At 36.9% G+C, this 17236-nt stretch overlaps 1 protein-coding gene across 4 annotated transcripts in view; it reads left to right on the forward strand.

Moving 5' to 3' along the window:
• Sack1b (scaffolding CK1 anchoring protein B) overlaps positions 1 to 16788 on the forward strand; it is a 75190-nt gene extending 58402 nt beyond the window's left edge. For 3 of the 4 annotated variants that reach the window (XM_021247615.2, XM_087196002.1, XM_087196003.1), the window contains 2 exons: positions 279 to 403; positions 13383 to 15888. In XM_021247615.2, coding sequence (XP_021103274.2) covers positions 279 to 403; positions 13383 to 15687 — 2430 coding nt within the window. In that variant the 3' untranslated portion in view covers positions 15688 to 15888. Of the gene's footprint in view, positions 1 to 278; positions 404 to 13382 lie in introns of all 4 variants that reach the window. The other variant, XM_004868827.3, reaches the window with a different exon arrangement.
• Positions 16789 to 17236: the final 448 nt, after the last annotated feature.

Below are 17236 nucleotides of genomic sequence, written 5' to 3' on the forward strand. Positions count from 1 at the left end.
AGGATCCTAAGGGATTTATGAAGCATTCTGTGTAAATGTAAAGTATTGTTTCCTGTTTTAGATATATTAAAATATATTGTTCAGGTGATTATTTTTCTTTAATACTGAGTTTTGAGGATAACTTTTGAAATTTTCTTTCCATTAATTTTCATGTGTCTTAAAAGTTCACCTCAGGTTAATATTTTGGATAGTAAGGTTTTATATTGATATGCATTTTACTTTTGAAAATATCTCCTTTCCAGCCATAATTTTTACTTTATATGTACATATAATTTTAGAACATTCGAATGCGGACAGTGAAAGGCCAAGATTATCTTTCAAAAACGGGAGCAAAATTCCATGGAAAAATGGAACAGAAATTTTTGTTAGTTGACTGCCAGAAAGTCATGTACGGTTCTTACAGGTAAGAACACTGGGTTTGTGTTCAGCATTATCAGCCACTTAAATAATTTATTAGTTTTAGATTTTAATACTTGGCTTAGCTCTATCTTGAAAACAAGAAAGGAATCCTTGCATGAAGCTTGGAGACTTAGGTTTTAGTTATGGCTCTGCCTCTGAAGAACATTAATATTTTGGGCAAATCACATAACTTCTTGAGCTTCACATTCATCCAGAGCACAAGTGGCTGACTCACAGCTAAGGTGCCCCACCAACACCAACACCAACACCAACACCAACAGTGGGTTTTTCCTCTAAGAAAACAGTAAGTAGTACGGAACTGATAACAACTGCTTATCAAAACAGAAGCTGCCTTCCACTTTGAAGAGCCTGTCAAATGGATTTTTCTTATTTCATTATTCAGAATCTAATCAAACCAAAAACTGCAGCCCAGTGCAGGTGAGTGTGGTACAGAGTATAGACATTGCCTAATCATCCTGGCAAACCTAGAGTCAGCCCTGAGGGAGGTAGACAGTGAAGCTGTAGAAATCAGCAGGTGAAAATGTCAGCAAACACCACTGAAGCACTCAGTCACCAGGGCAAGGAGGACTCCCTGAGAGATGCTGTGTGGGTGGGCAGTGACTCCTTAACTCTGAGAAGTGTCACATATTGGAAGGCATGGCGTTAATTCAGTTGTACTTTTGTTTTTTTATTGTTCAGCTCTAAAATGAGGCTAACCATAGAACTTACCTCATGTCGTTGTTGTAAGGAGCATACGAGTGAATGCATTGGGAACCCTGAACATTAGCTATTAAGCTAGGACATTGTTTTAACTCTTGTCTTCTCCTATGTCTCATTTAAGCTCAGGAACCCTTTTTTTTTTTTTTTTAACTGTTTAGTATTCCTAGTGAAACTTTGTTAGGAGGAATTACAGCTAGTGCTTGCAATTAATGAGTCCTTTTAAAGTCTTAGTATCTGTATATGTATTTGATCAGAGTAGATTTTGAGAACTTTTCATTGGAAATTTAATTAAAGTTGAGTTTATTTGACATAGAATGATGTTTCTTCATTCATAATCAATGCTTTCTATTTTTGTTATTTAACTTGACTCAAGGTTATTTTCAATAGTATTCCCCTCAGCTTTGTTTTGCTACCAGTAGGTGTTACAAGTTGCCAAGTTTTGTCCTGACTGTTGCTGAACTACTTTAGATTGACATGGAGAAAAACAAACAAACAACTGCAGTGACCAAAAATAAAACAAAAATTCTTTCTATCTATATTATAAAGCAGAGCCAGAATTGCAGGTGAACATGGAGTTCTTAGGAGCACAGATTATAACAACTCTGTTGTTTCAAGTTCATTTTAAATATACTTCTTCAAAATAGATTGTTTTATGGCTTCAATGTAGAATGTCCCCCAGAGGCTTAGGTGTTTAGAGTGGGGCTTTTGGAAGGTGAATGGATCACGGGGTGCTGTGCTCCTCAGTGGATCAGTGCACTCCTGAGTTCAGCAGCTGAGTGTGCTGTAGGAGGTAGGGCCTGGATAAAAGAGGCAGGGCACTGGGCTGGGGCGTGATCTGGAAGGTTCTGTTTTCGTCCCTGGCTCCTTCCTTCACTCTCTGCTTTCTGACTGCCATGGAGGGAGCAGCTTTCTGCACCCAGGCCCTTCCACCTTGCTGTTTGTGTTTTAGAGTCAGCCGCCCAAGGACTGAAACTGTGAGCCAAGATAAACCTCTCCCCCTCAGATTCGCAGGTTTTGAGTATTTTTGTCAGTGTTGGAAAAGTGACTCAGAGAGTTGTCTGCTATTCTCATTCTTTTTCCTAATTATCATACATTTTTTCTACTGCTACGTTGAAAAAGTTATGAACCATGTTGGTTAAAACATGTTTTCTTTTTATGAAAACATCCTTGGACCGGAGGATATGGCTCAGTGGTAGAGTGCTTGCCTAGTATGCCTAAGGTCCTGGGTTCAAAACTATTTAAAAATAGAAACAGTCTTCATCCCTTATGTTCTAGTATTCCCACTGGTTTCCTCCTGGGCAGATTGAAAACATCTCCTTTAATTCACAGTCCTTGCATGTCCTTGGCATTTGAATTCACTCTGCCCTCCCTTTGTCACACATTGTGTGATGGCTCCCTTGTCATGAGGGTGAAGGGAGTTTTATTAAGAAAACACAGCAGGAGTTTTGCCATAATACTGTGCTGAAACTGATGAGAGGAGACTCTTAAATACTTTTTAATCAGTGTGTATATGTGTCTTATTTGATATCCTTATTTGAAATTATTTATGAAAATCTGAAAAATAACTAGTCAAGCTTTTCCCACAGATTGAACTGAGAAAGAATTTTAAAGGTTTTATTTTTTTGAATCTCTATAAAAGTTACTTTCTAAAGACTTTTTAAGTTGTCCTCTGTTAGCATTTGTTTTTATCAGACATGAAGGTTATCACATTTGAGATTCATGCTACAACCAATCTACTTATATACACCCTTTGCTTTTTAAACCATTGATAGGAATGCAGAAGTTTTAAATCCACTGTTGAATATGTGAATTCAAAACCACACTACAGCTTTTTGACAGTGTGGTGTTTTAGGGAGGTGGATAATTTTTTTACCCCAGGAAATATTTGGATATTTAAAAAATTAAACATTACTGTATGATTTGCAGTTCAAAACAGTAGCTCTTATGCTGTGTCCATAGCCATTCTTTGCAGTTATTCAATTGCTTTTCTTTTAGATGAAGTCTCCTAATGTTGCCTAGGTTTGTCTCAAAATCAAAATCCTCCTGCCTCAGCACCAGAACCACTGAGCTAAATCCCTGGGCTTTTTTGTTTTTTTAATCCCTCAAAATAAGGAGAATTGTTACTATTAGAAATTGTATTGGATTTGTTTCTAAGTAATGGTTATATATTTTTTTTCCAGTGGTTTATTTAGATGAGAACTAGTCCCTGTATTATAATTACATCCAGCTCATGTTCTGAAGGTGAAAGAAACTATTGCCTTTCACTTTAGAGTAGAATAAGTTTATCTGAAAAGATTGTTCTTAGAAGAAGTAAGAAAGAGGAAAACCTAAATATATTTTGGAATTATTTTCAAGTTGGTCCCAGCATCCGTAAACATCGGGTTGGCCCAAAAATGTTGGAGTGGGGTGGGTGGTTATCAGTATTTGTTTTCAGAATAAGATGGGACCATCTTTCCCTTGTCACTTGCTTTGTGTTTGATGCCATCATATTGGGTTAGAACAAGATAACTCAGCACAAAGCTTTGAGTGTAGATTGTTGAAATCAAAACATCTCATTCTGATCACTTGATTTAATTTTTTTCTTAATAAAGGGTTGGAGGGAGGGCACTGTGCCCCCAAAAGGGGAGGGTGTCTGTACTAAGGATTTAGAAACACTTTGGAAGCTCATAACCTCATCAGAAACTGCCTTTAGCCACACTCCTGACCTAGTAGATGAGTAACAAAATGATGAGATAAGTTCTTGGGAATTAAGCCATGTTATTTTAATTTGCTGTGCTTTTTTTCAATTGTCTTACATATCTTTAAAATTGTTACTGTGGAATCATTTTCTTGCCAAATAGCTTTATCAGGCAAAATTATTGACCTCATAAGAGCTGAAATAAGTCAGCTTTTTGGTGAACTTAGGTGGACTTTCGTGACCTTGTACTTTATATTTCTAAAGGGTTTTTTTTTTTGATGGTGTTTTGTTTTTTTTTTAACTCCAGAGGAAAATCTAAACTCTTCTCTGATCCTAAAACTCATCTTTAGGGTAAAGAGTTAAATGTCCAAAGGTTGTCAGAGTTCATGAGGTCAGAGGGAGCTAGCCTGGCACCTGGACTCTGCCCCTCCATAGCTGACAGATTCTAACAGAAGTGTATTTAAATTCTGGAGCAGCTGATGCTGGGCAGGGCAAGGGCGGGGTAGGGCTGGGTTGTTAAGATACAGGCTCCTGTATTTTAACCAGTGGTTGTTGGGAGGGGTGCCCAGCAAAAACAAAGTTACTTTCCTTTTTTTTTTGAAACAAAACAAACTTTAAAAAATGTAATTTTTGTTCATTAAAAATGGGAGAAAATTCCAGGGTCCCTAGCCACAAGGAACCAGTGACACTGCGAAGTGAACAGTGGGAACTCAAAATTTTGAAAACATTTAGGAAAAGAGAAAATTGACTTTCTGTTAATTGGCAAGTGTTCGTTCCAGTGGGGCTCTGTTTTTGTTGGAATGTGTTATGTTGTATGTACGTGTATGTGGACCAGAGACTGCTGAGTTATATAAGGTTCAGAAAAAGATGGTTGGAGAAATCTTGATTTTTGTTAATTTATCTCAATAAAAGCCCACTGGAACTCCAAAACAAATCCTCCTGCCTCAGCCTCCTAGTAGCTGGGATTACAGGTGTGCACCACCACATGTGGCTCCTAGTCAGTTCTTTCAGCTAGTTCTTCTGATCCTTATTCCATTACCTTAAATGAAGTGATTATGCTGTTCTTGCTCAATTTATCAATTTCAGTCATTATTGTCTCTTGGCTTTTCATAAAGGTAATTGAGGAATTATACGTTCTGCCCATCAAGATCCACTTTCCTTTCATGTCATCCATCTTCCAACATAGTATTATCACCTCTTTGTACTTAGAAGTTCAGACTTATATTATTTTAACTGTGTCAACATTGATCATTTATGAGCCTTGGAATGATTTATGATGTTTCATTTTTATAACAAATTTAATAATAGCTATTTTGTTATCATTGGCCATGTTTTCTATTTATCTATTGCTTTCTTTCTGGTGATCACACAGATTTTGTAGCATATGAATAACTTTTCCAAATGCTCAGTTATTGAAAACAACCGGTAATGTCCAATCTGAACTAAACTAGAATCTCAGCTAGGCTTCTCATATATCCCATATTCCTCATTTTTTAAATCCCATTTTTTTTTCTTGTTTTGGTTTCCATGTATTTTCTTTTCCCCAAGTTTACTCAAGTACATTTTCAGAACAAAACTTATAATTCTATTTTATAGCTTACCTTGAGATGAAATTTAAGCCAAATCATTTATTTTTCCTCCAAATGTAGAAGGTGTTGCCTTATAATCAAAGTCGCTGCAAATAAGTATCAATAGTTATTGTCCTCATTCTTTTTGTGTAACTCTTTGTTTCCTTCTTGAAGTTTCTGAGACTTCTCTTTTTTTCCTATTAGTTTTTTGCTTTATCTAGTTTGTTGTGGTGTGAAGTTAGGTTGTTTATTTTAAATCTTTCTGCTGTTTTTGATGTACACATCTACAGCTCTCCCATCCCTCTTGGTGATGCTCTCCCTGGTTCCCGTACATTTTAATGTGTTGTTTCCATCTGTTTCAAATATATACTCTCTCATTTCCTTGTGACTTCTTCTTTGACCCATCGGTTGTTTAAAATTTGTTATTGAGTTAAATATAAGTATATGTGCGTTTTCCAGTTTTCTTTTTCTACTTATAATCTAAAAAGATAATTTGCATGCTGCAAATCTTCTTCACATTGTTCTGATGTCTTCCATTTTCTACTCATTTTTTTTCATTTTATGAAAAAAATAAAACAATTTCATACCAAAATAGTACTAGAATGACAATAGTTAATACACTGTGTATCATTATCTTTAAAGTTATTACTCAGAGTATAAGATTGACAAAAATATCACATGGTTTCTCTCATATGAGAAACTTAAAGTATATGTATGCACAATGGAAGATAGAGAAATAGGAAGTTTTTAGGTGGCTCCTCAAATTACGTATTTCATTATTTCACAAATATCTTAATATATGTTAATTTATTTCATTTAAATTATTAGCTTCTCTTAATTCATTAAAAAGAAAGTTTTGTACTAATATCTGTTTGTTTCTTCTTTGTAAGAAAGAATCCTTTTTGCTCTCTTTTGGTACTTACATGGCACCATACATCTTTTTCTATCATTTTGCTTTCAGCCTTAATGTGTGTCTTTAAATCAGATGTGAGTCTGTTGAACAAAGCATGTAGTTGGTTTCTGATTTTGTAATTCATTTAATCCATGCAGTTTTTTGATTTGGGGTTTAATCCACCTACCTTTGAAGTAAGTACCAATTGGGAAGGACTTAATGTAGCGTTTTGTTGTTTTCTGCATATCTTAAGAGTTCTTTGTCCCTCCTTTACTTTCCTTCTTCCTGCCTTTGTGTTTCATTGATTTTTATAGTGAGCTGTTCTGATTCCTTTCTCATTTCTTCTTTTGTGTTTTCTATCAATTTTTTTTTTTGTTTAGTACTGAGACTAAATATGGCATCTTAAACTTCTTTCTCACTTTCTTTTTTCTTTCCTCCTTTCTTTCTAATTTGCAGTCCTAGGGATTGAACCCAGGGCCTCAAGCATAATAGGCAAGGAAGCATGCTTTCTCTCAGCCATACACACTGCCCTTTGGCATTCTATTTTAAATCGAAAATTGATATGTGACAATTACATTCTGTCACAACTTTACTTCCAATTTTTATTGATATCACAAATATATTACTTTTTATGTTTTTACCCTTCAAATTCTATAAGATAGGATTGCAGAAATACAGGTTACTGTATTTGTCAACATATTCATGTGAGCTGGAGATCCTTATATTTTCATATGGCTTTGTGTTGCTGTCTACTATCCTTACATTTCAACTTAAAGGACTCTTTAAGCATTTCTTATGGAGGTCTACTAGTAATGAACTTCCTCAGCTTTTGTTTATCTCAGAACATCTTAATCTTCCTTCAGTTTCCAAAGGCAGATTTCTGGGTATGTATTGGTTTTCAGTGTTTTTCTCCCAGCTCTTTCACTGTGTCTCTCCTGCTCCCTTCTACTCTGCAAACATTTTGTTGAAAAAGACATTAATGACCTCATGCAGGCTCCCCTGTTAGTGACAGGTTGCTCTTTTCTTAACAATTTCAAGATTTTCTTTTTGACTTTAGACAAACTGATTATGATGTGTCTTAGTGTTGTTCTCTGTGGATTTATTAGAGTTAAAATTTCTTGAGTTTCCTGCATTTGTATGTCAGTTCCTTCCTTCAGATTTAGAAAGCTTGAGGCTATTATGTCATCAACTAATTTCATAGATTTGTTTCACTAAGTTCAATTTCTAGAATTTGATTTTGTTTCTTTGGACTGAGTTTCCTTGTTTCTTCATATATCTTATAATATTTTCCTAGTATTTGGGCATTTTAAAAGGCAGTCACCCCTCCCAGTCTTCAGAGACTCAGAGAAAGACCTTTACCAATCAGCTTTGGATGCTAGAACCTCTCAAATACTGTGGAGACCCTGCCCCTTGGTGTAATCCCACGTACCTGCAGCTCTGCCATGTGCTTCCCTCTGTTTTGAGCAGGTTCCAATCTCTGGAGCTGCCAATCCTGCCCATGCAAGTTGGCAGCCAGCTTCTTGCAAACCCCCTTAGACAAAAAAGAATGTTGGCTGTGTGGTCCACAGTTCTGTTTTCATCCTAAGGAGGAGACCCGCTGTGTGGGGCATGGGTGTTTTTCATGTTTGCTTCATCCTCTGGAGGAATATGGATATCTATAGTAGAAACCCAAGTTCTCTCACTTCTTTGTTGGACTCTTATCCTGCATTTACAATGGCCAGAGTGCTGTGGCTTCTCGTTGGTCTCTAGAGTGTTACAGGGGCCTTCCTGCTCTTATGTTGTTAACTTTGTCTACTCATAGAGAAAGTAGAACTTGTAGTTTCTTAGTCTGCCATCTTACTCACCTTATGTTTGTGTTTTAAAGTAAGTGTTCTTATACTGTGTATTTTTTCTGTATCTTTAGGTGACTTCTAGTTTTTTTCCCCTCTGTTTTGCATCTAAGCTTTTGGGCTTTCACGTCTATTGATCCTTTGCTATGTGTTGATATTTCAGAATGAAGGACTAGAAAGCTGATTAGAAATTGGGTGTGAAATGCTTACCAACTGCTTAGCTTTCCATAGAGTAGTTAGCTAGGATCCTGGTAATTTTATAAATGGGTCCTCGGAGGTCGATATAAGTAGCTTTTTTTGTCTGAGGCTGTTCAGTGTTTCCTGAGTGTTCTCTTTTTCTCAGAGAGGTTAGTAGAAGGGGACAGATTTTGAAGGTGACATAATCTTGAATACAGGTGTTCTAGGAGCAGAGCGGGGAAGGGCACTATTTTTAGCTGTGGCTTTATCCCAGCATTGTGCAGTTTAAAGTTCCTGTGTTAAGAACTTCTGGTGGTTTTTGCTGAAACCAACCTTCCCTTTCCTGAGTGGGTCAGGAAGGAGTGCAGGCTGGGAGAGTGACAACAGGGAACCTGGAGATCCCACCAGTCTACATGGGGACTGTCACATCATCTCCATTTCTCTGGTTTGTTTGTTTGTTTGTTTATTTATTTATTTATACCAGGGATCAGACTCAGGACCTTGTGCTTGCAAGGCAGGTGGCAGCACCACTGAGCTAAATCCCCGGCCCTGTTTCTCTGTTTTTATAGCTTTAATATAAGTGTTCTAGTCTATTTTATGTTTCTGTGACTGAATTCCACAAACTGGGTAATTAATAAGGAACAAATGTTTATTTTTTGTATTCCTGATGCTGTGCAGTCTAAGGTCAGGGAGCTCTCTGGTGAGAGACTTCCTGATGGTGGAAATTTTCTGCCGAATGCCAGGACTATGTAAGGCAGGCATCACATGAGGTAAATCTTGATAGTTCAGGTCTCTTCCTTTCAGAAACCAGTAATTGCATCACCAGGGTCTCACCCTCAGGACCTCATCGAATCCTAATTATCTTCCAAAGGCCCTGCCTCCGAAAACCATTCACACTGGATTTTGGGGATTAAGTTTCCCACACATAAATTCTGGAGGACATTGTCAAACCAAAGCAGGATAACCCACCATCTATAGTACCCATGCCTCCAATATGGAATCCATAAATTGTGTATTGGGCCAAATGCTTTATTCTCATCCACACTCCACTTGTACAACCTTCTCTGAGTCAAGCACAACTTTTCATTCAATTTCTCTCTCCTAAAAATGTGTTGAATTTTTTACCTTCTGCTTTGCTTTTCCCTTTCTGGTCTGTTTAGTAGTATATTTAGAAAGAAACAAAAGTAAGTATGCATAATAACCTAGATTTATATTTTTAAACCTTTGAAACTTTCCCCTGACATAAACATTTCTGGCTTTTAATCTTCTTTGATGCGAAAGTAACAATTTGTTTTATCATTTATTTGTGCATAACAAATATTTTTGAGTATGTACATTATGCCCAGTCTTAGCCCCTGGGCATACAGACCTCACAGTCTATACAAAGTCCCAGAACTGAGACAATTTCTTTTTATTTTACAGGGCATAGGAGAAAATGACTAGCAAAGATAATTAGCAAAGCACATAAAATATCTGGTAGTCATGAGGTGTAGTGAAGGCATTAGATCAGGGGAACATGATAAAGCATGATCAGATGGGCACTTTGAATAGAGTGGTCATAAATCCATAACAGGAAATCAGTCAGGGACTCACAGAAGGGATGGAAATATTTTATCAAGAACAGTGACCACAAAGACCCTGGGGCCAACATCTGGGGAACAGAAAGGCGGTGCCATAAGGGAAGCTTAGGCAAGGAGAGATCTTGCCTGAACAGAAGATCAGTTGGGGAGCCATGGTCTTAGGCTGGGTAAGGAGCTCAAATTTTATTTTAAATAAAAGGGAAAATTCTATGTAGGAGTATGAATTGATTTATATTTTGAAAAGATCATTTCTGTTACTGGGATAAGTGAAAAATAAACAATAAGGAAGCTAAAGGTTGAGTTAGCTGACAATACTTCAGATTAGCAGCAGGATGGTGGAGATCTGTAAGAGGTTTTGGAGTCAGAATCAGTGGGAACTATTTATTCCCGCTGGTTTAGGGAAAGCAAGCATAGAAAACTCACCTTTTGTTTTTGTAGTGCTCACTTAAGAAGATGGGTGAGCCACTGACTTAAATAAAACTAGGGAGGAAGCAGGTAGGGGAAGAGGTACTGGATGAATATGTATGGATTGGACGTCCAGTGATACCTTGGTTGTCCAACGGCTCCAAGCGTGAACTTTCCACTATGTGAAGAGCGAAGCTGGAAAAATTCTGCTCAGTGTTTGTAACTTTGCTCCATAGCCCAACTAAAAATCGGACTTGCCAAAACCAGTATAGGCCAAGAGTGAGTCATGCTTCATGTCTCCTGGTGGACACAAAGGGGCAACACCTCAGTCAAGCTCTGTTCCCGCCCACACAAGATACAGTACTCTGTTAGTGCCTCAAAACGTTAGTCATTGTGCTTTTTCTTCATACTTTATTCGCATAAAATATGGTAACTATGGTTCCAAACAAGTTAATGATATCAGCAGTAAAGCTAGGAGGAAAGCTGTGAGAACCACAATAGAGTTAAAGAAGGAAATCACTGCAAAATTTAACAGATTTCCCGGAAAATGAATTTATAAGTGTAATTTGGGGACCTCACAACCAATTATTTGGTTTTCTATTATTTCTTATGGGAAAAATATGTTCAGTTCTTGAATTTTTCAGTGTTTGAACACAAATTTGGAATGAATTGAGTTTGACAACTAAGGTATCACAATATTAAGTATGTGAGAGCCATTAAAATTACAAGTGGAGATTGGCCCTTAATTCTAGAGATGTGGGAGAGGTCAGCACTGATAATACAGATCTGATGGCATGTGGATGATAACAAATCACATAGGATGACAGGAACCAGGCGTCTATCCCCAGATCCTGCAGCATGTCTCATGTACACAGATTCTCAGATTTGTTTGTTGAATATATCCAATTGGATGGCTTACTGTCACCTGAAATTTTTTTGCAATATTTGGATTTATCAAAGGAAGCAACTATTCTTTTCCAATTTCCACACATTCACCTGCATCCATATCTTCTCAGTTTCCTAAATTCAACATCTGAAGGTTATTTTAATTTCCTAACATGGTTTTATTTCCTATGGTTATAATATAAGTAGGAAACTCAATTCTTTTTCTTTCAAGTCTATACTAAAACTAAAAATTACTACTAGAAAAAAATAATTCTTCTAACATCTTTTTATTATAATTTGCTCAAATTTGGGGAAACATCCTAAAGAATCAAACTTTCTGCTTTGCTTCCAAGATTTCCCCCACTAGGTCACAAATCCCTAGTCCAGATCTTTGCTTCAGCTAATACAATCTGTTTTCTCTGTTTGACCAAAAGATGATTATCATTGCTTCCTTTCCCTTTCCATGTTTCTTCTTCCACACAAATTGTCTTCCTATGGCTTTTATGTTGCAACTATTGAATATATAGCCACTCTCCCAATTTTGCTAAGCTCCTTGTTTCTCTCAGGATTTCCACATACTTGAAAACTAAATAGTTATTCAATTATTTGATGTTCTAAGATTTTGTGTTTATATCTTCGGCTGGGTTGAAAATTACTTAGTCATGCTTGTGCCATTTCCTTCAAGCTGTTTCAGTGGGTCACATAAAGAGCTCTAGTGAAGATCTTCTCATACCAGGCATTCAAAAAGCATAACAGACATTTGAACATTATCAGAATAACAAGATTCTTAAGTTGTACATTGCAGTTCATGACATTGTATGTATTTGAAATGATTTCTCTGTACATTTAAAAAATATTTACTTTTGTCTGTGTTGTTTCCCCAATATGAACAGTAAGATCCTTGGATGTAGAGTATCTCTCTCATTTTTCTTATATTTTGTGTCATATATCTTGACGAACACCATCTTTGAAATTTAATTTTTCTGGCTCAGTGTCTCTTTATATTCTATAATTTAGGCTTTTCAATATCATATTTAAAATTATATATGAAGTTTCAAAGTCACCTCTAAACTTTAGGAAAAGAAATAAAAATTCCATAAAGTATTGTGTTCTCATTACAAACTTTAATTTCCCAGAAATTATATTTTGTTGAAAGATCCTGATTGGCATTTTGAGTGGGTTTATGAAGACTACAGTTAGCAGCCCTGTGTCTCCTGAGTACAGTAAAGTCTGCCCATTATTTATTGAGGCAGCTGCCCATGAATTCTACTTACAGCTCCCTGCAATCTAAGCTATACTTACTGTGTAAACCTTACAAATAACAGTCTGAATGCACTGAAACTCTTAAAATACATCTATCCCCACAGACCTGCCTTGCATTACCATATGTCAGAACTCTCAGCGATTGTAGCTATTATGCTATCCATGTCTTTATTTTGGATACAAGGAAAGAAAGGTCCACATTTATGTGGCTACAGCTCTACAGAAGCCAGACTCTGAACTCTTCCTCAAATATTGACTTTTCTGCACAATTTCAGGATCATATATGTGAAATATAGTATCATTAATTTGTTACTCCATAAATTTGTGGCAGATGCAAATGTAAAATGCACAGCAAGCATTTCTTCAGGCTTCTGACAAGTAGTGTAAGAAACCAAGCAGACAGAAAGCCAGAACTTGAATTGCTTTGTTACCTAATAGAGTGGATCCTTGACTTATGAACTGAATTCATTCCCGAGGACTGATTGTAACTCAGGTTGGTCAGCTGAAGGCTCAGGCTCCTCTACATAGCCTTCAAAGTCTTTCTCCAGTACACAGGCAGATCTCAGTGTCCTTAGAGAGACATTGGCCCAGGATTTCTCAACCCTACGCAGGAAAGGATGTTGTAATGTTCTTTCCAGAGCTCTTTAAATCCATACCTGAGACTACATGGAAGCACTAGCAGCCAACATTCTGGTCATAACTCAAGACTTTGTTCCTAAGTTAAGATTAAAATTCCAGTCCTAACCCAAGTTGTTTGCATATCAGGCCAATTGTAACTCAAGAGTCTGCTGTACATGAATATGCAGCTATTCATTATGCATATGCAGATATGCATTATGTTCATGTGATCATTAAAAATATTGAAAATCAATATAGCTAGGACAAACACAGTTTTGTCACTATTAAATGATCCATTTTTAGTGGGACCATTGATTATCATTAGTCTTTTAACTTAGCACAATTAAAATTTCCTTTCTTTTCTTTCAGCTATATGTGGTCATTTGAGAAAGCTCACCTCAGCATGGTTCAAATAATCACAGGCCAACTTGTTGAGTCCTTCGATGAAGAATTTAGAACTCTCTATGCCAGGTCCTGTGTCCCCAGTCCATTTGCTCAGGAAGAGTTGGCAAGGGCAAAGCAAGGCAAAGCACTGTGGGAGAATGGCACATACCAGCGCTCAGTTTCCTCCTTAGCTTCCATTTCCAGCCAAAGAAACCTTTTTAGTAGACAAGACAAAATTCATATCCTAGATTCTAGTTACTTCAAAGGCAGAGGGATATATCCCCTCAACGAGCATGACAAATACAGCATAAGAAATCATGGATACAAACCTCATTTTGTTCCGAACTTTAATGGTCCAAATACAGTGCGTCAGTTTCAACCCAGTCAGAAAAATGAAAACTGGAAAAGGCATAGTTATGCTGGGGAACAGCCAGAAACAGTACCATACCTGCTGCTTAACAGGGCTCTGAATCGAACCAACAACCCTCCTGGTAGTTGGAAAAGGCCTTCAGATAGTGTCAGTGTGACGTCCTCATCACGAGGGGGCTACACAGGGCTTCTCAGCACACCTGCCCAGAGTTTTGCTGACCAGCTTGCCCAGAGAAAAACAACAAATCTCCCCGAAAGGAATTCAAACGTGCGCAGGTCTTTTAATGGGACAGACAATCACATTCGCTTTTTGCAGCAACGAATGCCAACCCTTGAGCACACTACAAAGTCATTCCTACGCAACTGGAGGATTGAGTCCTACTTAAACGATAACTCAGAAGCTGCACTGGATTCGAACGGTTCAGCTTTAGGGGATCGATTTGAAGGCTATGAGAGTCCTGAGAATCTGAAAGCCAGTGCCCTGTATACACATTCTCGCCTTCGTTCCTCTTTTGTATTTAAACCAACTTTACCTGAGCAGCAAGAAGTCAACAGTTGTACAACTGACTCCTCAAATTCAACTATCACTGGTTCCCAGGGAAGTGACACATCTAAAAAGGTCCCAAATACCCCTACAGATGCACAGCATTTGACACAAAAACCTCTGCCCGAATCAAGCCCCAAGATTATGATACAGTCAGAGACACCAAAAACACACACCTTGCAGGTTCCCGAACACCAGTCAGCAGTTTTACACCAAACTGCAAGGAGCCATACAGAAGCAAGCAACTATTCGCATGCAGTGTTGGGTATAAATAAGCAGACAGAAAAGCTCAAGAATCAACATGAGAATCTGCTTAAAAGACGAAGTTTTCCATCCTTTGACCACTCAAAATCCAACTTAGATCATGGGAATAGTAAGAATTATGTATATAGTACACTTACAAGGAATCAAGTTAGACAACCAGAAAAACCCAAAGAGGATTTGCTGAAAAGTTCTAAAAGTATGCACAATGTGACCCAAAACATAGAGGAGGAGGAGGAGAATATGATCCAGAGGGTCCCTCCAGGTGGCACTGCCACCAAGTCCATTTCCATTGCTGCCTTACTTGATGTGAATAAAGAGGAACCCAACAAAGAACTCACTTCAAAAAGAGATGCGAAGGGGTCTCCAAGTTTTTTGAAAAAGGGATCTCAGAAGTTAAGATCCTTCCTTAGCCTTACTCCAGAAAAGAAAGAAAATCTACCCAAAAATAAATCATCTGCATTCTATAGAATTTGTAGTAGCTCTGACACATTAGTTTCTGAGGGGGAAGAGAATCAAAAACCAAAGAAGTCAGAAACCAAAGTCGATTCGTCTCCTAGAAGAAAGCGTTCTTCTTCATCAAACTCCCAAGGTAGTCTCCACAAGAGTAAGGAAGATATAACAACAGTTAGCCCATCTCAGGGTGCCAATTCTTCATCAGAGGAAAATAATAAAATAATTCCTTCTCCAAGGCCAGCTGAAAGAAAGTTCTTCGAGAAGGGAGGAGACGCCTCCACCCCAAGATTTAACACTGAGCAGATTCAATACCGAGATTCAAAGGAGACTCATAGAGTCATTGCTCTTGAAAGAAGACCAGCCTCTCCTCCAAAGCCAAAGCCTAGTGAGCTGCTAAGATCTCATTCAACAAACCAGCGTGTTTACAGTCGTTTTGAGCCATTTTGTAAGATTGAGAGCTCTACTCAGCCAACAAGCCACATTCCAAATACCAGCATAAACCACCCAGAAAGGAAATCCTCATCTATGAGCAACAGTTATGGCAGGTGCAGCCCAATGCTTAATTATAATGCTGGTGTTTATCAAGCATATCAACCCAATGAAAACAAGTTTCGAGGATTTATGCAAAAGTTTGGGAATTTCATACACAAAAACAAATAAAATGGTATAATCTCAAATAGCTATGAAAATGTAAATTGAATGTGGGTATTAATGTTTGCCCAAGGGATGCTGCAGACAATTTTTGTACCATGCCAATAGATTTCTTAGGTACAGAATTGTGGTATGATGTATATGTTCTACAGTGCAGTAGTGTACAGTAAAGTTATTGTTTTTTGTGACAAAATTAGTTATGCTTAATTACTTTTGTAAACACTTTTTTAAACAGTAATAGTAAAAAATAGATGTGATTAAATTTACTGAGACTAAAGTGTTTAGAAACTTTAGTGAAGATATGGTATATGAATTTTAACCATTCATTCCAAAGTCTTTTCTCTTAAAAAAAAGTATCATATTACTAAAGTGATGCTTTATAATACGCCTTTGTGGTGTTTTCATTATCTTCAAAAATAGAAAATGAGACAAAGGTTTTAAAATTTTTAACTCATTTAAAATTCTACAAGATAGCTTGTTATATTTTATTAATTTTTTCTATGCAGCATTGTATAACTGTTTGGGCAAAAAGAGCATTATTTAAACTATGTAGCTCAGCACATTTTTTACTTTGCCTGAACTTTTTGCAAAGTATCATCTTCATGTGATACAAATCACATGCATAGAACTCTTTTTGAACCCTTTGAAAATCTTCTCAGGCATGATGCTTTCCAATCTGGACCCAGGGACTCTGAACCCCACTCCCCCCAAGCTGCCCATCTTTTGTAGTCATTTCCTACTTCAAATTTATAGAAAGCAGGAATTTGGAACATTGTGGGTTATTTCTATCCTTTTTTTTCCTAATATATTGAAACCTTCAGAGATGTAAGCTTCTGTCTAAATTTTTATTGTAAATTAACATCAAATGCTGTGATGTTTTGTTTGCAAAATGCTTTGCTCTTTTTCAGTTTGAGCAAAATATTGTATGAAAGCATCATGTTTTCATAGGGGTACCATGATAAAAATGAGAAGAGGCCCCATGTTTCCATGCCTACAAAACCTGGTTGTTTTTCAGTCTTTCTATATCTTAATTTGATGATGACATTCAAAGTATAAAAGACCTTTTGCCTAATTTAGAGTAATGAAATAAAAAATTTTCTATATACATTACAGAGACTTTAACTTGGCTTTGATTCATGCACAAAGTACAGAATTCAAGAAGCAATGGATCATGTGAGAAGTGTGAAGTGCTTTTATAATGCTTTAAATACATTATTTAACATCTCTGTCTTGCCACAAGGGCAGTATATGGTTGTAAAATTACAAGATGCAGTCAAATATTAATAGCTATGTCATTAAAATAATGGCATTACAATACCTGTATCATTAAAATGACTTTCTGTAGTATTAAACACCATGGAAAGAAGCATGGGAGAAGAAAATATGATAGTAGAGAAAAAGAAGCTTAAAATTTATTGAGCACTTAACTATAGACCATGTCATGAGGTAGAAACTGTGGGTAACACTATCCTCATGATTTATAGATGATTGAGGTGATAATTGAAACATTGAGACTTAGATAATGTACCAAGTGCCTAACTAATAAGTTATGGCTCTA

This window comes from Heterocephalus glaber, unplaced genomic scaffold (genome assembly GCF_053883595.1).
Source record: "Heterocephalus glaber isolate CG9 unplaced genomic scaffold, H.glaber_assembly_v1.0 deba00001610, whole genome shotgun sequence".
Taxonomy (NCBI): domain Eukaryota; kingdom Metazoa; phylum Chordata; class Mammalia; order Rodentia; family Bathyergidae; genus Heterocephalus; species Heterocephalus glaber.